The sequence below is a fragment of the Rhodnius prolixus genome, unplaced genomic scaffold (assembly GCF_049639745.1).
Source record: "Rhodnius prolixus isolate KJV_2025 unplaced genomic scaffold, Rpr scaffold_5, whole genome shotgun sequence".
NCBI lineage: Eukaryota > Metazoa > Arthropoda > Insecta > Hemiptera > Reduviidae > Rhodnius > Rhodnius prolixus.
The window spans coordinates 3,494,954-3,516,206 of record NW_027411624.1 but is presented as its reverse complement, the minus strand read 5'-3'; the positions used below and the strand labels follow the sequence as shown (position 1 = coordinate 3,516,206).

Below are 21,253 nucleotides of genomic sequence, written 5' to 3'. Positions count from 1 at the left end.
AAAAAAACTTGTTTTATTTTTTGGAAGTTATCATAACTAGTAATATAATTATATTTGATTTTTTACATGTAGTAAGCGTGTTTATAGTGTATCCCTGACCAGTTTCGAAACTTTCATCTCTATCTTCAAAGATAGATTAATATCAGTTTGATTTAGAGATTTTGATTACCTTACATTACCACCTGTAGTGTGAGACGATAACTTATTAGAAAGTCAAACTGATTAATCTCCCTTTGGTAATGGATGAAGAACTCGAAACCGGCGAGGGATACAATAAACGTGCGTGCTACGACGGTTAAAATCAAAGCTATACCCAAACCTAACCACCACATTGTCTATAAAATTTTTGGAATGATATCAATATCAATTTATCTGTAATATTATAACATAGTGAGGAGGTTATGGCAAAAAAAAATGCACAATATGTCAAAACCAGTAGCCTACAGTAATCACTTTATTAAAATAATATATGTACATTAAATTAAAGAACACACCTTGACAGCTTGTTCTCAGCTCTCACACCTTGTGATAGAGATTACGACAGTGCAATGTTCCTCAGTGAATTCCACGGCCTTTGATGCGAGTGTCACATTATTTGGGTTCTTGAGTAGTTTCGGCGATCGATGGTAATTATTTTCTTCCCATCTTTGACCTCGATGAAGAATTTTGGAATCCTTTGATTGTTAAAAATGGGCGCATAGGCGGGTGCAAGGATGGTTGCACTTCGTCTTTTTAAACAAACACATGGAATGAGACAGCGAGATCCAGTTGCAAAAAAAGGTGTGTAGGTCCTTAAATCAAAGGCAATACAGAACGAGTAACAAGGCCAACTATCTACCCATTTGTCTTGCAATAAAAAAAAAACAACTGAAGATTGAGGATGTTAATTGAATCTTCATTCACATTACAATGTTCTACATTTAGCTTTGATTTTTTAATGGTTAAACTAACGATGGCACTCTCAGATTCTCTGCTATCTCCAATTTTACATTAATTACGAATTACCTACTGACATCAGTTACTTTAAATCATTTTTTTTTTCTACTATTTCATACGAGTTATGAAAAGATATACATATGTACTTATCCTGAAGTTTCTTTGCAGTCTCTAAGTACTTTTTTATCGTTCACTTGTGTGCTCACTGTCCCTGTACGAGCTTATTTTTATTATTTTACTTTTTTTTTGTATTAATAATTTTTGTTTTTACACGAAAAAAATAAGGTAATATTTTAAATTTGATATATTTTTAAATTTTATTAATAAATACATTTATAGTTATCAATGCCTCTTAAATACCATGAAGTTTTAGACAACCCTGGTAGATAATCCAAGCATAACCTTCTTACATTACCTACTGGTAAATCACGGTGTGGTGACCGCTAAAAGACGGTATTAAAACTGTCCGGTAGGACAGTTGTATAAGGGTTGTATATATACGTTCTGTGAGGAAATATAAACTCACTAGATAAAATGGAAATATTTTTAAATCTGTACAACGTTACGTAAACAAACTATTATTTAAACTATTTCATATTAATGCAATATCAGAAAGCATTCAAAGGTCATTGTTCTAGTTTAATAATCTAACAATAACAAAACATGTATTATGTAAACATATCTTATTTACGCTGTGAATAAATATAAACTCAATGTTTTGATAAAGGTTTAATTTTAACTTACTTTTATGTATTTGAAAGAAGTATGAATTCAGTTCTCCTTTTCATATCAAGAGTAAGTATTCGTGCTGATTTTCTTAATTTAAAATATGCCGCGCGGGATTCAATTAAGTGAAACTGAGCAACAAAGAATAATCGACTTAAAAAGAGTCGGCATGACACAAAGGCAAATCGCTAGTGATTTAAACCGCTCTCAAGGTGTGATTAAAAACTTCTTAAAGTTAGGTTCAGAAAATTATGGAAAAAATAAAAGAACTGGAAGGCCTCAAAGTTATTCCAGTAATGTGAAACGCGCCGTTTTAAGAGAAATTTCAAAAACTGGTGCTTCTTCTGCACAGATTGTGAAGCGATTCAACCTAGGGTGTGATGCCAGCTTAATACGGAAGTGGATAGCTGAAACCAGGTATTTAAAATATCGTAAAATTACAAGCAAACTGCAGCCCAAAAAAACATCATTTACAACGGCGCTTGCAGTTTGCTGAAAAACACATCCAGGAAAGCCAAATTTGGTCCAGGGTGATTTTCAGTGACGAAAAAAACTTTAATCTTGATGGCCCCGACGGTTTCAACTATTATTGGCACGAAGAAAAGAAAAAGTTCTCTCAAAGGTCACAATTTGGTGGTGGAGTAATGGTATGGGCTGCTTTCAATGAAAAGGGCAAGTCTCAAATTGCATTCATCACTGGCAAAATGAATGCAGTTAGTTATCAAAAAGTGTTGGAAGAATATCTTTTGCCTTTTATTACATTATTAGAAGAAGAGGAGATAATTTTCCAACAAGATAATACACCGATACACAAAGCAAGATCCACTAAACAGTGGTTTGAGGATTTCGGGCTCAATGTTTTGGATTGGCCGGCTGTTTGTTCAGATCTCAATCCCATTGAAAATTTGTGGGCGCTCATGGCAAGGGATGTCTATGACATTCAGAAGCCAGAGATCCAAAATGTCAAAGAACTCAAAGAAAGGATCACACAAGCTTGGGAAAACATCCCAGAGGACATTTTGATAAACTTAGTAAAAAGTGTACCCAGAAGGCTGTTGGAAGTAATTAAAAACAGTGGTGGAACATCTAATTATTAAAAGGTGTTTTCATTCTTTTCAATAACAATACAAATAAAACTTTACTGTTTTAAAAGAAACATTTTTATCTTACAAGAATGAAAGGGATAAATAAGAAAATTGATAATTTATTAAAACAGGTTTTTTTTGGTTGAAAAATTATTAGTTCAGATTAAATAAAAAGCTTTTATTAATTAATGAATTACAGAAAAAAGTATGATGTTAAAAATACATACCTTGGAGAATCTTGGTTTAAATTTCTCTATCTTTTAATTTAATGAACCTAAAACACTTCTGCCTTTCAACTCTTATAAAGGATAATAATTTTTACTTAAGCAATCATTTTAATCAATTTCTGAAATTAGGCAATAAAGACATTTTCTACATTTTTATTTTTTAAATTATTTTTTTTTAAATAGAAAACAAGATTAACAATTATTGTACCAATTAATACATTTAAGAACAGTCTATTTATTACACAATCAAATAGATACTAAATTCAATTTTTTTTGTGTTAAATAATTGTAGCTACCTTAATTTTTAATTAATTTATTTACAGATAAATTACGCAAAAATAAAATATTAAAATGCTTTTTCCTTTTTTAAAAAAACTTATTTACAGAGTTTACAGACAATAAAAATAAGAAATTACTTTTCAGTAATTTTATTAACAAGAAATGGTTGTAGAAGCTAAGGGAAACTCAAACTCTGTTTTTTGAAGTTTTCTAAAAGTACAGAAATCATTTGAAAACTATTAATATGGCCCTAAAACAATGCCTTTTGAAAAAGTGATAACTTGAGGTGAAACTTGGGTTTATTTCAAAAAGATAAAAGTATACTGACACTCCCATGACTTTTTCTTCTTCCAATTTACTTAATTATAACTGATATAAGCAAGGTCAAGGTCTAAATAAGTTTAGTCCAGCAGTTAAATCAACTTTAAAATCATAGATACTAAACGTTATAAAAAATGTAAAGTCCAAACCCCAAAAATACTTATTCACATTTTCTTAGGGGGAGAAAATTCAGACAAAACTAATGGGCATTTTGGAGGAAAAATAGTATTCCAGAAGAAGTAATTGATAGTAAACCGCTTTCCTTAATGTTCAAATGCATTCAATGCTATGTCCAACAAAAGTATATAAGAAACTTTAACAATAAATTATTCTGTAAATGTACTTTAAAAATAGAACCCCAATTAATTCTTTTGAAATTTTCAGCCATACGACCAACAATTACAGTCTCATCTCTTTCTACTGCTAAAGAGGTGTATTTTTCGGACTTAACAGCATGGACTTTGTCCAAGTGAGTTGTGTAGAGAGAGATTGTACTCTTCCTATTTCCTATTTTTTGTTTGTAAATTCTATATTTTCAGTTTTTGGTATCGTAGCAATGCCTTAATATTAATAGATGGTGTAGCCGTATATATTGGGCAGAATTAAGGTCAAGAGTTAGATATACAAAAGGTATGCTAAAAGTTGCAATGTAACCAATAACGAGTGGAGAAAGTGAACAAAAACTACCAAACAAATAATACAGAAATTTAATATATTAAGACAATTATTTTATTAAGAAAGCAGTGAAGTTTCCAAAAATAAAGTTTTACGTATTGCCTTAGGAGAGCACAAAGGTTCGTAGAAATGAAATAGGGAACCGAAGAACCCACAATAAAACCTCAATCGACGAAAAAACCTTAAATTCCATAGAACGTATTTCCAATCTTAACTAACCAAAAGCTAGTAATTATCTTAAATGTAACTTGAAGTACCTACATGTACATATAGATCTATTATATAATTTTTTGATTTGTTTCATTTTTTTTTTCCAAGCATTAAAGGCACTTTTGGAAAAGTGCGTAAGTAATTTCCTTATACAGTACCATGTTTCTGAAATATATTCTAGAGAACAACTTTTCTCAATACATTATTCACTTTCTCGAAAAAGGCTTTGTAGGTTCTACTATTTACTTTACTTTTTCTGAGAATATTCATTTAGGAGCAGTTCTCGAAGCGGGGTGGAGGTAGGCTTCCTTATCAAGGTTTACATTTCAGTGAAATGTATGATTAAAAAAAGCTGTATAATATTAGAAATAATTAAATACGATTTTGAATAAAATCAGAATATTGAGACTAAAGTCATGCGAGTGTACACACCAAAATTTTTGAAATTTTGGTCCAGTTATGGATTACTAGTACAAATATTAGGAGTTTGCATCATCCAGAATATGATCATCCCATATTTATTAATGGTTGTATATTACAAACTTTTCTGATTGCAAAAAAATATTGTTTCAATGGTTAGTCGTCTGTTAGTTTGTGATGGAAGTTAAAATATTAAACAAAACTGGATCTACGAACGAATCTTCAAGATGGTTGAAAATCCGAAACCAGTCAGCATTAAGTGAATTGGAGAAACTCAATCTTGGAATTTCTGCTATTACAACTATATTGCTTACCGCTTAACTTAACATTAAACTTAATATAAAGGCAATCAATACTTAAGTTTTTTTTTAATTTTAAAAATAAATAATAATTTTTTAGTGTTACAGTTTTATTACTTTATTATGTTTATATATATATTTACGTAAACACCAATTTTTTTTAAGGAAAGAACATTTTTACTCTCTTTCTTTCATTTACTTAATTTTTTACGCTCAGATATTCCCAACACAGGTACATTCACACTCAAAGGAAAAATATTTTTTTTTCTCAAATTCAACTGATCAAAAACTAATAGTTTAACTAACTGCGATTGTACCTATTACCCCATCCCCTTTTATGATCATCCTTATACTCGTCCATCGCCCTTCTTCTTGCTAACAGTTCCGAATCGTCTTGTTCTTCCAGTATCTCATTTTCTTCTTTTTCCTTGTCTTCTTCAATTTGACGACTTGATCCTTGCGAGGCTAGATCTTGCAGATTGATGCTACCTTTGCTTGGTTCAGGAAAACTGAAAGAAAAAAAATAAAAAACTTCTGTAAAAATTCAAAACATATTATCCTGCTATCTACTTCTTCATTCACTTTACGTTCAGAAAAAATTGGCCGAAAAAAGTACGGATTTATCACTAAAGGTAGGCAATGAGCTAAAGATATTTGATTGGTCCAATCACGACTTTCTTGGCACTACAGGAGACTGCATTTCTTATGAAGTCATGTAAAAAAGGTAGCCTTTAACAAGGACGGTAGAACTGACGAACGTAATATGCCGCAATACGTCAGAAAGCTGACTAGTACTACTAAGTTCGTAGAGATCACCCTTTTGCGTGAAAGTTTTATCCAATTAACAATAGATGATTTGTACACCCAAAATTCTTCCGCATTCAAAGTCGTTCACTGTCTTTCGATAAAAATTCATCTTTGAAACTTTGTCACTATGCCAATCTAACTCTTATGAGAGGTAAATTCCTTTACATTATATTATTATATTATAGGCATTATTAAAAAAATTTGAACTACTACTTACATTCCCTCTTTAACCCTTTTGTCGTAGAATTCCTGTACGGTCATGGTGGGCAAAGATGGATATCCAGCACCAAATACAGCTTTCTGCAGTTCATCTTTTGTGATAATAACTGGTGTGAGGGGCTTAGGCGGCTTTATCCTTCTTTTCGTTTCTTCTGCACCAACCAGAGTATCGTTCTGTACAAAAAAAAATTTACAAAGTTTAGAATAAAATTAATTTAACATGTTATTTACTCATCAATAAATTGCACTTTTTATTTTATAAATCATTTTTTATTTTACTTAAAGCCGCTCCAAAAAAGGGTTAAAATTAACATTAGATAAAGCTCAAGGATACGACCTCCTTTACCAGCGAAATTACGCTAGCTTTAACCAAAAATTATAATCCTTTTTCAAAATAAATACTACTATATTAAACGTCTGTATCACTCCAAGGGAATTTCCGGTTATAATTGTGGATTCGAAAATAACAAAAAACTATTCGTACTTACGGACATCTTACAGGCGTATCAATCAATCAAATCCCTTCCTATACGTTCAAAATTTTTGCGCAGTTAATTTACAACTGGCACACTACCAATTTCTAACAGAAATCTTATAAAATAGAATCCCGCAATCCTTCGTTTTGAGTTCATGTTAATATACGTACTTAACAATCGATTCAGGGAGTTGTTTTGGATTCCACACAAGGTTTTATCAATTTCAATTGAGTTAAACGTTTTCTCTAATCATTAATCAATATTTCCCAACAATAGTAATAAAACAAATGATGAAAATAACGAAAAATGTATGAATATAAAAATATGAGTAATCCGCAACGGTCAGAGAGAAGTAAAAAGCCACTTTCCACTATTGTGTTTCATATTATCTCGGATATGTTGGGGAAAACCTCCAGATGTTGGAAGGTCCTGTTGAGTTCTTATTACCGACTTGTATATCTAACGCTAACTGTATCCACTAACAAGGAATAGAGATACATAGATAAACAGAGAACTTTAGTATAACCTCGAAATTAAGGGAAGGAAGAATCCTGCCTGGGATAGGAACTATTTCACAGACAGTTTAATCAACACATTTACACAATTATCAGTTCGCAGATTGTAAAAAAAAATTAATTAATACGTACCTTCCCCACACTTTTCATATGTGCTAATATGAGCTTTTCTGATTGTAAACAGTCAAGTTCTTCTTCTGCTTTTGCCACATATAATTTAATTAGCTTCATAAAATATTCCCGCTTAGTATCTTCGTCCACTGTTGGTGATTTTACAGCTTCAGACAGGTCCTTCAATTGTTCCTCTAATGCTTTCTCTTCTTTATATCTCTGTATTTTAGTTGCTCTATTTCTGGCTGCAGACATAATATCAAAATTACAGGCATGTGGACGATTTACTGCGTTTGCTATTTTTTCTTCATCTATTTCAACCGGTGGCGGTATGATCACTTTTGAAAGGCCATAATCATTGCACCTTTGTAGAAAGTCTCTGAAGTAAGTGTCACTAGTTTCTACTATTTCAATTCTATTTGTATTACTAGTTATTTTTAGTGTAAGCATTCCTAACAAAGCAGGAAGCAAGAAAAGTCGTAGATTTTCAGTTTCTACCTCTTCAACTGCTTCGTTTGTACTGAAAACTCCGGCTATTGAGGTTAATCTGGTTGCATCTTCAAGCAATCTCATGGCTGTCTTAACTTTAGCCTGTACAATAAAATTTAACTAGTATTTCTTTCTTTTTGTTTAGAAAAACAAAATAAAATGAAACTTAGAATTTCAAGTATAGAATTTTACTCACCTGTATGGTATGACTATTTGTTGGTTCATCACAATTGTTAATGCTATGAAACAAAGCAAATCCTTCATCAAAAATATCAGACAATTTTCTTTCATCATTCACATGAGATGCCATTTATGTTGCTCAAATCTCTGAGCTGTACGCCACACACAAAACACTGAGTTAAGGTTACTATAGAGCAGGTATCATGATCAACAACGGAGAAATTAATTAACGTTAGTGATAAGGACTCTCAAGGTTGATTCATTTTAATTTTAGTAAATTATATTTATTTAAAAGCAACGTGTTTATTATTTCCTGACTTTCTTTTCTGGACAGTCATAGCAAGTTTTACATTCTAAAACAAAATACTAACAAATCTGAAAAATGAAGCAGGTATGAACACCCACCAACTTTCTATAAAATTATCAACAAAATGGAAATACATTTTCTTCATACATCAAATGTTTTTTCACAATGCACACAATACAAAAAAAAAGCTGTACTCTTAAGGGTACAGAGGTCCAGAAAGCCCCTTAATTAAAAAAAACTTTTATGAATCTTAAATAAACAGATCTTTATCTGAGTGGAAGATACATAACTAGAAAAAAAATGGAAGAATTTATAATATCCGAACAAGTTATTTCCTTCCTACTCTGAATTTTGGTAATCCATAACTTCATTAACGCTACCGTTGTCTGCATGGCCTTCGTAGCGTGCACACCTAGCTGAACATAGAAAATGTAACTCAAGAAGCTCAAACTTTAAATTTTTTTTTGCGACCATACCGAGGCTTTCTGGAGTACTTGACCTTAAAAAGTGATGGAAAACCCACAATTAAAGCTACCACTTTTTCAAGAGTGAATAAAAAGTAAAAAAAAATTAACTTTCAGATAAGGAGATTGTCTGAAACCTAAAAAGCGAGTGAAGAATATAGTTTTTGAGAATAGAGCACATACTTCTAATTACTAATGAATAAAAAATAAATAAATTTATACATTTTAAGGTTTACCAGCTGTAGTTCTCTGTTGCTTGCTTCAGATTTTTTTTTTCATATAATTTTGGGAAACTGAATTCTATTCAGTAACAGCAACAAGAATCAACTGTGATGCCATACGGTTGTTATCTTGCCTCTAGTTTCAAATGTATGTGTTTATTAATACATGGTTGTTCGTGAGGTGTAGTTACACTGGCGTTACCTATAATATTTCATGTTAGCGGATTCTCTCATGGTTTCTTAAATCTTTTAAAAATTACTTAAGAACTAACACTTAAATAGCCACGTTTAATTGGTTTTCTAATTCATTGCTAACAAACCATGCTTCTGATTCGTCGGGAAGTATTTATCACTTAAGAAATATACCCTGCTGAAAGAATCGTTTCAAAGAGAAAAAGGTTAGCTATGGAAACTGCAACATTGTCGTTATCTAAATATGACAAAGAATTCTAAAATATGAACTATTAACCAAACAAGATAAAATATGGAAAGATATATATATATAGCTGATCTGTGCAGAAAAGTTTAAAGTTATGCTGATTTACAGATTTCAGTGATTGGCTTAACTATTTTACCTTACTGCACATCATATGTAATGAATAGCAGAATAACAGAAAAGCCCAGGAAGTATCTTAAGAGATAGTAAATAACTACAAACAATATTGACCTAAGAGTTATATTAATATTGAATAATTAATTAATATGTTGAATAACCTTTGTTGAATAATCATTAAACTCGATTTTAGCTAACACTGAAAATTGGCATCTTAAAGAAATTCTACCCAACTTTATTCCCAACAATATCCTTACATAATCGATTTTTTTTTGTAAGGAAAATGTTTCTATCTAGTTTTAGTTCTAAATGTAGACAATTAGAATACCAAGTTAATGAAACTTATAGAAGACAATCTCAAAATAATGAATATCTGCTTATGCTCACTTTCGGTACGGCAATTTTTTCCATATTAAGAAATACATTTCCAAATTTGATATTTAGGTAGCAAGAAAGTAAGTAAAACACACATGATAAAATAGCACGACAAAAGGAAAATACCATTATGTAAAATAAGTTTAGAAACTGATTTGATTTTTAGTTCATCAATGAGTTCAGCTTTAACTAACTCTAAGGAAGCAACCAAGGATAAATGAATTGAAAATAAGCAACAAAAATGTTGCAATTAAGTATTTATCTCCCTTGAATGCTCATATTTCAAATTTTTTTTTTCAATAAATATATTTTCAATTATCAGGATTTTAGGATTTTTACTCTTTTACATTTATTTATATACAATATTTTATTTGTTATTACTGATAGACTTGCATATATAAATATACTTTTTATAAAACAAATAAAATGAAATTTAACTGTACGTCAAAATAGGTGAATTTTCACACATACCTTAAATACAATTTTGAATAATTTATTTTATAATTTTAGGTTGCATTTACATAGATCAGAATTGATGTATTATTTGAAAAGAAAATACTTACTTTAATACAGGTGTTAATATTTTTAATTAAAAATTTATAGTTGAACTTCAACTTTTAAACTAAAATGAAAATTAGTAAAGTTAATTAATCGTCTATTTTTATTTAGGCGTGCTTTACGATCAACTACCGATAGATGTGTCGTAATCGAAAGCAAAAAATTTGCATATTGTTTTTATTGTACAATAATTCAAACATTCATTATTATTTTTCTAAAATTATTAATCAAATAAATTATTTATTTAAAAAAAAAATATGATTGGGCCTGATATTCATGTTTACAGTGAGAGTTCAAATAAATACCATCTCATACTCACTTTCTAATTCTGATGTCGCTCACAAGCATCACTAGCTAAATTCTACGTCCATGACTGCTCGACCTACACTTCCTTCTATTCTCTGGAAACACCTCTGATCTTTCATTACATCCTAATACATCGATCTTTTCCGAGCAGACGTTCTCATTCTGACGCAGTAAAATCGACTCGCTTCAATAACTCAATATCTAAATTTTCTGGAAAAATGGTTGAAGAAAATGGAAATTCAAACTTAATACACAATAATGCCAGAATATACTTTCAATCTTAAACGCACAACTTTTGCTCCAGTTAATACTAAATCAGACTGCACTTCCTTGGGCCAATACTATTTAAACGCCTAACTTCATGTTGTTAAAACGACATACATTCGCACAAAAGACTTAACTAAAGAAATGCTACTTCTTGATAGACGATAACACTAACCAAAACGTTCAGACAAACTACCACTAATGAAACCGATTTGGACTTAAGTACACAAAAAATTGGTGCCAGCCAAGCATTCTAAAGCGTCTAATCATTGTAGTCATAAATTCTTCCCCGAATAACCTTACGTCTTCAGCCACACTATCCATAATGATCTTAATGTTCCATACAACAAGGACTTCACATCAACTCGTTACAAAAAGGTTAATTCTCATCTCTCTGGTCATCCTAATTCATTTTAATCGATCAGCTCTCACTCATCCCAATTTTCTCTCGGCAATGGAGGACAGTAATTAAATATTACTTTTAGAGAGACTCCACTTGGTGATAACTCTTCTCATGTCTCCCAGGTCAGCTGGTTTACTTGTTGCTGATCTTTATAGCTTTGCAGTTGTAAATTTCAAATAATTTTTTTTAAAAAATTTGCAGAAATTATTTAAAAATATATACAATAAAATAAATATTAGATTATTTACACACGACAAAAACTATTGGTAATAAGTACATTAAGTTTTATAAATGACAAAAATGTTAAACTAAAAAAAAAAATCTTTATCAAATCTCCCAACTATTTACACTCACATGACTTTGAAATATTGGAATGTTTTTTTTTTTTTTAAATAAATAAAATTTTCAGATTATTTATTGTTCCAATTTTTCTTTAATAAGACTGGAACATTTTTTAATTTTTGACTGATCTGAACTGTAGGCTAACATGATCATGTGAGTATGTTCCTTCGTGGGCATTCCCTTCAAAGGCTCTTCTGACTCGAACAATGGCAGCTCTTTCTCTTTGACTATCTTGGCCACTTCTTTCAATCTGGAAATAAGTTAGGACAAAATTTAATTTTATAAATATTTGTGAATGTTCAGGCATTATAATAGAATGTTAATTCATTTATTTAAAAATATTAAATTAAACAGCGTGCCAAAATAAACTTTCGATTTAAGTTATTATTAAATGAAAATGAACCTTTAAATCAAGAAGCAAAGAGGAAAATAGCCAAGCAGAAAGAAAACAGTTAATTACCTTACCTGTCATTTCTTTCTATATCCCAAGTGATTTCTTTTCCTTCAACTTTCTTCACGCGCAACTTCTTCAAATCGCCATCAACATCTTTGTAAGCTTTTAGGAAATCATCTTCTTCTACACCATACTTAACGGCCAACGGGTGATATTCTTCAATCAATTCCAATGGTAGGTAGCTAAAGTTCTCTTTACTTCTTGAATTTGTCTTGTAATCTTCTACCCATTTTTCAAAGGTGTCTATAGCTTCGGCAAGATTCTTTCGTTTTTCTTTATCGGTGGTTCTCTTTAAGATGACCTATAGACAAAAAAATTACGAAGATCTTTGTTACAAATGGCATTAAACGTAATATCAAGACTTGAGAATGTAATTAACTTCAGACTGTCAATTTGACGCGAGAATTCTGCTAAACTTACCTTAGCTCGGTTGTACATAGAATTGATTATCTGATATTGATAGGTAGTGTCTCGTCCTTTCAGCAAACTAAAACGTTATAAATAAATTAAAAACTGTAATCGTAAACTGTGATTTACATTCACAAATTTACAGTTTTATCAAAATTTTAATAAGAAGTAGGTTTGAAGTTAAATTCCTTGAATGACCTAAAAGATTTAGTGGTGCTTACTAAAGAGCAGTCCTGAAATATCTCCATTTCCAAATTTTCTTCAAAATTGTAAATGGCCTTTTTGGTAGGTAAGGTGGGTGGTAAAAACTCTAAACTCCATCATGTGTTCCAGATTCTACGTCAAGAGATGAAATTCCCAGAACAAGCAAAACTTCTATTCTCTCTTAAGAAAAGGTGCTAGTTACGAGCTACGCATTCTGATGCGTTTTTCTTTTATTTTCCTCCTTAGCCGGAAGTCTCTGAAGGACTCATGCCAAGTGGCCTGTGTACTTGAGAGTTAACATAAGCAATCGTAGCGAGATAAGATCATAGATAACGAAGGAGGAAAAACATTATGTACCAACTACTACAGCCAAAATGAATCCAAAAAAAAAATTTACCTAATAGTTTCCAAAGCTTTTTCCTTATCCTTAAATCCAGCCCCTTGAAAAGTGTTCTCGTTCGCCTCAGTACCAAATAACTGGCCATTTCCCCAGCCGGATGATTTTTCACTGCGCTTTTCGCTGGCTACTTTAGGCATTCTGCAAATTACAAAAAAAAAAAACGTACTTTAAGTAGGATCGTTAATTTGATTAATTAATTTTTTTAATGGAATGAGATCTTAAAATTTTTTAAATTAAACAATATATTAATTAGTATGTAAATACATAGAAGAGAACCTGTATTTATAAATAACTATGTTGAGAGCTTGAAAAATATTCTGTGTGAAGGGGGGGATAGTTGTGTCGTGAGGTCATCTAACGCTGACATCACTTCTATTTCTTTCTACACCCACCCTGATTTTTAAAATTACATTTTTTTTCGCTAGTACTTTGAGATCCTCACAGTTCGAAGAAAGTAGTTTCTAGAAATAGGTCTTTGGTATGAGTAAACACTGGCGTTCCCTTAATTTTAAATCAAAGCAAGCAAACGTCTGTTGATTTTAATTTAAGTTCTTTAACGCTTTTTTAAGCACATTCCATATATGTACATCTTTGACACATATTTTACCTAGTGCCCTTTTTTTTTTAATAATTTTGACAATAGGCAATTACTTTAATTCCTTTCATTACCCATTACTTTAATAGAATTCTCTTTCAATATCTCACATTTGTATTTTCATTTTTATGTTTCAGGGGTGTTTAGTTCTTCTACTCATTACATATTTTTATTCGTAGAAATGCTCCTTAAGTGTATTTTAACTACTGTTATAGACATAGTTTTTGTTCTTCATTATAAACGAAATACTACAATACTTGTAGTATTGTATGTCTAATTTTACTGTGCTGTAAACTTTTTGTTTTGCGATCTTAAATGTACATAACTGTACAAAAGAATTTTTAATCCGTTAAAATAAAATGGATAAATTATTATTATTTTTTTTTCTAAAAGAACATCGAAGTTCCTCAACATCCACTTGAGAACCACTGCCTAGATGGAACGTACATTTAATCGCTATGGATAAGTATCCGAAGCGATTGAAAAAAACTAAGTCAAGTGGTAAAAATGAAGTTTGAGATTCGTTTAAATCTGTAAAGTGTAAGTCTACTGAATTCTTTTATCGCTATAGATATACTACAAGTATAAAGTAATATTAAATCAGGTCTATAGACGGGTAATATGTAATAAGTAGAATAAAATTCATTAACGTATTTTTCAGTCTGTAATAAAAGAAGTTATGGCAAACATGTATTTTATTCACATTAATTTTACCTTCCAAATGGTAACCACCGATTTAATGGACTGATAAAAAAACAAACATAATTGAAGGTTGAAATGTGTAAAGATGAGAAAATATTGATATAGCACTGAACAATCAAGTAATGTCAATTCGACGGACTAGGTAGCCTCTATTTATGGCCATTCATTTTAAAGGAATTACGAGATATTTGTATGATTTGTATTTGATGAAAGATTCGCATATTGAAATTTACGAAAAATAACAAAGGAAGTTCATGAACTTTCCAAAGATGTTCCACTTTTAGATTTTATTTTAAAAAAATCTTAAAATTGTTCAGAAGTAGTGTTACGCCTTACAAGTCTTAAGCAATTAATGAACATCTGGCTGTCACCTGTTTGAATCACACATCTGCTCTAGCTGAACACGCCATCGCCGTTCGGTATCTCTAACAGTAAACTCAGAATTTATTTCGAAACCAAAAAGTATTTCGAAAAAAAAAATCACTTGCAAGAACCTGGCTTTACAGATGACCAATGGAATCAATTCGAAATAAAATCTGAACACATTCACCATGAAGACAAAAGGCGATAGCTGTCGAGAGTATGTATTAATAGTTTAAAATAATAAGATAACAGAATAAGACGTTAAGAAACAAGATGATTGGCTGTAAATGTGAAAATTACCGAGACAAGAATATTAGCACATATTAAACCGTACTTGGATGGCTTTCCTCCAGGAAAGAAAGTAAAAAAGATACAATTTTCTGAAGTTTGTCGCAATGCCCATCATTATATATGGTTTCGAATGGTGGACCCTGACGGGGGGAAACGAGAACAGCGTCTTCAATACGCAGGAATGAAATTTCTGTGAAAAGATTTAGAAGTTGTTTGAAGGGTGAATTGAGGAATGAGGACATTCGAAATTCTTCAATGACGAATTGAAGAAAATAAGACCACATCACATAATGGGATGTTTTGGAGGCTTGTTGAGCAGGTCCTTCATTACAGGGCTTCCGGGAGAAATGACGTTGATTTGTGACGGAAAGGTGTCTCAGTGAAGTTCGCAACGGACTACAAGCCAAAACCTTGAAGAAAAAGAGAAAGAAGAAAACAGCTAACCTTATTCCTTAACGACTGACTGACTACCTTTACATTAGCGTGAAAAAATCCTTTTGAATTTCGTGCTCCACGTCTAAAGGAAGTCTGAGCGTTCAAAACAAATAACAATGGCTGGGACTTTCCACATCCCCTTGCGCTGAAATATACCCAATTGTGATCACTGCTTGATAGTCTTAAAGGTCCTCCGGAACTTGTCAGAGGAGGAAAAAATTCAAATTCTGTTAACGCCCAGTATCCAGTCAGAAAATTTGTAAATTCTGAACATTGTAACACTCCTTTCTGGCTTTAAAAAAGTGCAATTTTTTGAAAGTTTTTGTCAGGTGGAAGGAGAACATTAGTTTTTACAATTATTATACTCTTAGTGTGCGTCAAAGATCTAGAAATGACTTGGTAATAGAATTTCCTTCTTTCACTAAAAACAAGTTAATACTAAAAAATCCACAATTAATCTCTCTCTAAGGAAATTTGATAGTAACAACATATTTATAAAAACAGTTTCGTTTGTATTTCAGTCAGGAAATTGAAAAATTTTCTTTTTAACACCTCTGCTATTGTACAGCGAGTTCCTTTATGTGAAGGTATCTTAAAACATGTACTCTTGACCTGTATTTAATGACCTTGATGCAGATAAGTCCGATATTTGGAGGTGTTCATGAGGAGAAGTTTTACTGATATGTAATTGACGATTCATCACGATCACAGCCTGTCTACAGCCAACCAAACCTCGCTGCTGCTGCTGCTAACCCAATGATGAATTGTATATATTTCATTTTTTAGTACAAATATTTTAAATTATTAACCAAAAATAACCCTGACCAAATAAAAAAATCTCATCGCCACAAATTTAAACTTATTTGACCTTACAATATCGTCATGACCTTCAGGGGTTATGATTTTACTTACCAAAACTGAAAATTTAGTCTCCAATAATCCAGTAAATGTTCGCAAAACGAACATAAGGTAATGATTAAAAAATAAAAACTTTTAACTTTTTAAAATTTGAATTTTCCACCAAAAAATTAAATTTTCCGGGTACGGAGGCACATTAACTAAAATTCCAATAATAAACACATCTACAAGAAGAGGTATGACTGATATTGTGATCAATCTAAATGATATTGAACCATAAATCGATAAGTCAAACGGGAGTTTTCTGTTTAGCTTCACAAGTCTTATATAGATTTTCCAAAAATAAAATTCAGTTTACACCAAATCGCCTCATTTAGACTTCGAGTATTTTTAGTCCAGTCATACGCGACGCCAAGAACAGATTTTCAAACTTATAATCATGTTATGCACATCATCAATGATGCCACAGAAAATGGTCAAAACGTTTTAGCACCCCTAAAAATATTTTAAAACTTTTTTTCAATATGAGTAGAACGTATTCTGTAAAAATTTGGACTTAATGTTAACTGTTTTCATCGATTAATCATAAAAAAAGTTGGTTTACTAAGTTGTAAGTATTGGTTAAAGCAATCAATATGACGACCACTATGCAAAAAAAAAGAAAGTATTTTCTGTACATAGCTCTCTTTATTTGATTTTTTTGTCCAACAATTGAGCTTCTGAAATCCGGAGCCTTCTTTCCTAGTAATTTCAGACACCGGACGAATACTTCCAAGGAAAAATCTAAAGGCAGGCAGCTAGACTTAAAGCCCAGAACTTTCACGTGAGAGTCCAGTGCACAAACTCAGAGCTAATTTCCTTTCAAAGCGTACCCTTTATAAGTTAAAACATTTTTAAAAATTACAGTATTTTCATAATTGTAAAATTATAATTTGCGTGTTTCATACCAGAATTTTTGTATTAATACAGTTAACACTGAAGCTAAGGACCTTGACACAACGTAACTGTGTTAAGTTCTTGATAAAACTTCCAACATAGACGTAGAACAAGAGCTGTGACCTAATTCCTCACACAATGATTTAGAGACATGCTACATTATTGATACGGCTACCTCTCAGTAAGGTTATATTAACTTACAATTTGCTTTTAAACATACAAAGTTGAAAATTATAATATTTCACAAATTAAAGTTTAATTAAATCAACATACTTGTTTAGAAAAATGTTCTTGAGACCAGTTTGTATCCAAGAGAAAAAGAATACTGCAACTATTCAATGTGCATCAGCTATTTTGAAGTATGCACGTAATTTCAAATGACTACTCCTTACTGCATGCCTAAATTTAACTTCTGACTTAGCGTCTTGGTTATTTATAACCTTCATTATTAAGAAGTAAACTCTATGGCTTTATTTACTTATTTTAATTTAAGACTTGACAATATCAGCGGTTGCCTTAATGGAGGACAAAAAAACTCGACTTACTACAATTCTCATAAATGTAAATGCCGCTTTTTTCACCGGATTTTCCGGAAAGTCGTAAGATCGCTTGAAAAAAAAAAAAAAATATCAATGCATTGAATTCCCAGCTCCTGTGTGCACAGACTTGAGAAAGCAGGACATCGTCACACATATTTTTTCTTAAAATTACTTATTACTGTGGAAAAATTCTGTTAAGGATTTTGTAAACGTTTATCAGTATTACCTTCTTATTCAAAAAGAATAAAAAAAAATGGCAAAAAAAAGCTTATTGAATAACTTTAATTTAAATTCTCTGTAATAAAAGAACTTTTGAGGAATGCGAGACGATATCTTATTCGTTCCTTGAGTACGAAATAGTAGTTTAAAAAAAATAATAACTGTGATATGAGGTAAAATGTATGAACCGTAGTAAAAGTAGTATTCGTGTTAACATTATTATTTTTATATTTTAATTCAAATTGTAATTATTTATTAGTAATTATGATTAGAAGCAGAAGATAATAATAACTTACTTTGTCGGCATTTTTGTGTGTTCATTTGAAGTGAATAAAAAGGCAAGTACAACGCAACTATTGAAGTATGATCGAAAAATGGAATTTAAAACTGAGGTTTTACTCAGATAATACTGGCTGGACTTTGCTACTATTTATAATGCATTATTCTACGTAGAGGCAAAAAAGAGCGAGGTATTGCTAAGTGTGCAATACAGTTACATCGTGTATTGGCTCTTTCACCTTGGAATTTTTTTTTTTTTTCAGAGAAAAATGACGGAGATTCTAATAATGTATCAATTTAATTTCCGTTTTCAATAATTAAGATGTTGATCATTCACAAAGAATATAAAAATGAAGTAAGAAAGTTCTAGACTGCGGATGGTAAAAGAATTCTTTTAAATATTTAACTAATAATCTTCTTTTTTTTCAGTAATTAGTGTAGGCAAGGTTTAATATTGATCGATAAGGAGTCAGTAATCACTCCCTGCTTCGAGTTTGCCGTAAAAGGCACCCCCTGTGTTCTCGAAACTTGACTATGATGGGCTCTATGGGTATGTAGACTAAATAAATAATCACATTGCATGCTTCCAGCTTATATTCCTAAAAAAAAAAAATCGATTATGACGTCAACGTCCTCTCCGTTTTACCATTATTAAGAACAATAATCGAATTGGTTCTAAAAATACAAAAGATGAAATAGTTAAGAGTAAAAAAGTCAAATCTCAGGGTTTCTTCAAAACGTCTTATGTTTACTAATTGTAGTTGGTTACAATGTGTAGTTAAACATGTTTTTAAGACAAGTATCCCTGTGGGCAAACTACACTTAATAGGAATCTCTAAGATTAAGAATAAAGATAGGGACGGAACTTACGCCCAACGGCACCACATCTAAAAGAGGGCTTATTGTGTCTTCCCCTCAACAGAATCTCTCTAACAGAGCCGGCAGAAATAATTGATGAATGGATTTAGCGAAACAACTCAGCTCAAGACCCAAATAATCCACAAATGTAGCTCAGCGTTTCTCAATCGTTAAACCGCTGCGACCAAATACATTACCATTGAAAACGATTAATATAAAATAAAAGAGGGAGGAATGATATCATTACGATATTTACTCAGATCAACTTAATAGTACATACGATACAATTGAAATAAAATTTAACTCTTATTTCTGCAGAAAAATAGTTTTCTTTTCAAGTAAAACATAGTTTCTACTTAAAATGCAAAAAAATTAAAAACATATAGACTAGTTTAGAAGAGTAAGTAATGTTACTAAAGACTAATTTATGTTACCCCAGTTAATGGAAAATAATGTAAGACTATCTTTTATCTTTCCTCTTTCCTCTTTTAATAAAAAGTATAATGAAAGTGTAATTACATTTTCTCCCCACCTTAAGTGAAAGTAATGTAATCGCAAGTTTAATTTACCATAATCACTTCATAAGCGTTTTATGATTTCATAATAATCAGATGAATTGTGGAGCGATATACAGAGGCTTAAACTTCGAGGCTATTTTAATCTATGAAAACTTTAACTCTCATTATCTCCTAAACTATTAGATCGTTTAAGTTCAAATTTTACACGAATATGGAGATTATTATTGTACATAACTGTAGCTGATTTCATAATGATGTGATGTTTGGGTACCGAAACATAGAAAGTTAAACTTACGAGAGTATTTTAAACTCTGAAACCTTTAAACTTTCATAATCTCCTAAACTATTCGTTTTTCTTGCATTTTTTTTTTTTTTTTTTTTACGGCGGTTATAGGCCTAAACATACAGACTTTTTCGAACTCGGAGGACTTCAAAAGAAATATTACAGGTGAAAACTTCTTTAACAAAATCTTTAATTGCGTTGTTACAATTTCTTTTTAAAATAAAGTAAAATAGCAAATTTTCCGTGATTTTGCCCTTTTTTGTAATAATATTCACGCCCATACCATTTTTTCGGTCTTACAGGTGCTCAAACTACAGCTGGTACAAGCTCAAAGTAAATTCTCTAAATAGTATAAGAAAAACTAAAAAATTGACTTGTCGCATTAAGGATGACCTTTTATGTTTACTTCTTAATAATTAGAAAATACACCCAATGAGGGGTAAGATAATGAACAAAGGTGTTATTTAATAAATAAGCCATTAATTTAATAATTAATTAATAATATAAAATGCTTACTTGATCTTAGTTGATAGTTGTTTTAGTGAAGAATTCTAGCCGAATGGATTGTGTCAGATACTAAAATACACCCGTCCTTCTCATTGACCCAGATCTACCAAAACTCCCGACAGAGTAGGGTACCCGCTGATATTCAGACTTACTCACCAACAAACATAGGAAGGTTTTCTTTGCTCTTCATCATTATTGGTGGGAGTTCTAGCCAAGGACTTGCAATAAAACATGCCACTACCTAAAACATAAAATCTTATCTTGATGCAATTTTGATAATTTTATGTTATTGTTTTATTCTATGGATTATTCATGCGTAAAAAAAAAAAAGATGGGCAAATATTCTTTCATGTTTTTCGTATTCTCCAAATTTTAGCAACCAACAAATAATGTTCTAAGGAAAAATGGAAAAAAATCATCATATGGAAAATCATTAGTGGGTAAACCCAGGATAACCCCTGGCGCAGAAAACACCCTCAAATCAAAATTTTTGAAACAATTTGTAATTAAAAAAATAGTTATAGCATTTTATGTGAGAAGTTTGTAAACTAAGCTTAAAGAAATCAGCTTAAATGGTTCTGAAAAAGAAAAAACAAAAAGAAAGAAATGAAAAAACATTCTTGGAGAGCATTATAT

The 21,253-nt window shown here is 31.1% G+C and overlaps 2 protein-coding genes across 9 annotated transcripts; both read right to left on the bottom strand.

The window, feature by feature from the left end:
• Positions 1-3,124: 3,124 nt before the first annotated feature.
• Positions 3,125-10,471, bottom strand: Tap42 (immunoglobulin binding protein Tap42). 5 transcript variants are annotated; one of them, XM_074136802.1, is made up of 6 exons: positions 10,367-10,471; positions 8,969-9,169; positions 7,992-8,328; positions 7,328-7,897; positions 6,203-6,378; positions 3,125-5,687 (listed from the first exon to the last, which is right to left on the bottom strand). In XM_074136802.1, exons 3-6 carry the CDS (start codon positions 8,103-8,105, stop codon positions 5,480-5,482), a joined length of 1,068 nt encoding a protein of 355 aa, XP_073992903.1. In that variant the 5' UTR covers positions 8,106-8,328; positions 8,969-9,169; positions 10,367-10,471; the 3' UTR covers positions 3,125-5,479. The 5 variants fall into 5 exon arrangements, with proteins under 5 accessions (XP_073992903.1, XP_073992900.1, XP_073992902.1 ...); XM_074136799.1 differs by lacking the exon at positions 10,367-10,471 and adding an exon at positions 9,908-10,222; XM_074136801.1 differs by lacking the exon at positions 10,367-10,471 and having other exon boundaries at positions 7,992-8,162.
• Positions 10,373-20,826, bottom strand: Ude (Uracil-DNA degrading factor). 4 transcript variants are annotated; one of them, XM_074136810.1, is made up of 5 exons: positions 20,627-20,826; positions 13,232-13,372; positions 12,643-12,709; positions 12,234-12,523; positions 10,373-12,018 (listed from the first exon to the last, which is right to left on the bottom strand). In XM_074136810.1, the coding sequence occupies exons 2-5, from the start codon at positions 13,369-13,371 to the stop codon at positions 11,841-11,843; spliced, it is 675 nt and encodes a 224-aa protein (XP_073992911.1). In that variant the 5' UTR covers position 13,372; positions 20,627-20,826; the 3' UTR covers positions 10,373-11,840. The 4 variants fall into 4 exon arrangements, with proteins under 4 accessions (XP_073992911.1, XP_073992910.1, XP_073992912.1 ...); XM_074136809.1 differs by lacking the exon at positions 20,627-20,826 and adding an exon at positions 18,469-18,625; XM_074136811.1 differs by lacking the exon at positions 20,627-20,826 and adding an exon at positions 17,688-18,352.
• Between the last annotated feature and the right edge of the window lie 427 nt (positions 20,827-21,253).

Coding starts and splice junctions, on each gene's coding strand:
- Ude (XM_074136809.1), bottom strand. Junction 12,710..13,231: donor AAAGCTTTGGAAACTATTAG/GTAAATTTTTTT, acceptor ATAACGTTTTAG/TTTGCTGAAAGGACGAGACA. Junction 12,524..12,642: donor CTATGTACAACCGAGCTAAG/GTAAGTTTAGCA, acceptor TTTTGTCTATAG/GTCATCTTAAAGAGAACCAC.
- Tap42 (XM_074136802.1), bottom strand. CDS start 8,105: ATGGCATCTCATGTGAATGATGAAAGAAAATTGTCTGATATTTTTGAT. Junction 6,379..7,327: donor ATATGAAAAGTGTGGGGAAG/GTACGTATTAAT, acceptor TTTTTTGTACAG/AACGATACTCTGGTTGGTGC. Junction 5,688..6,202: donor AAAAGGGTTAAAGAGGGAAT/GTAAGTAGTAGT, acceptor TTTTTCTTTCAG/TTTTCCTGAACCAAGCAAAG.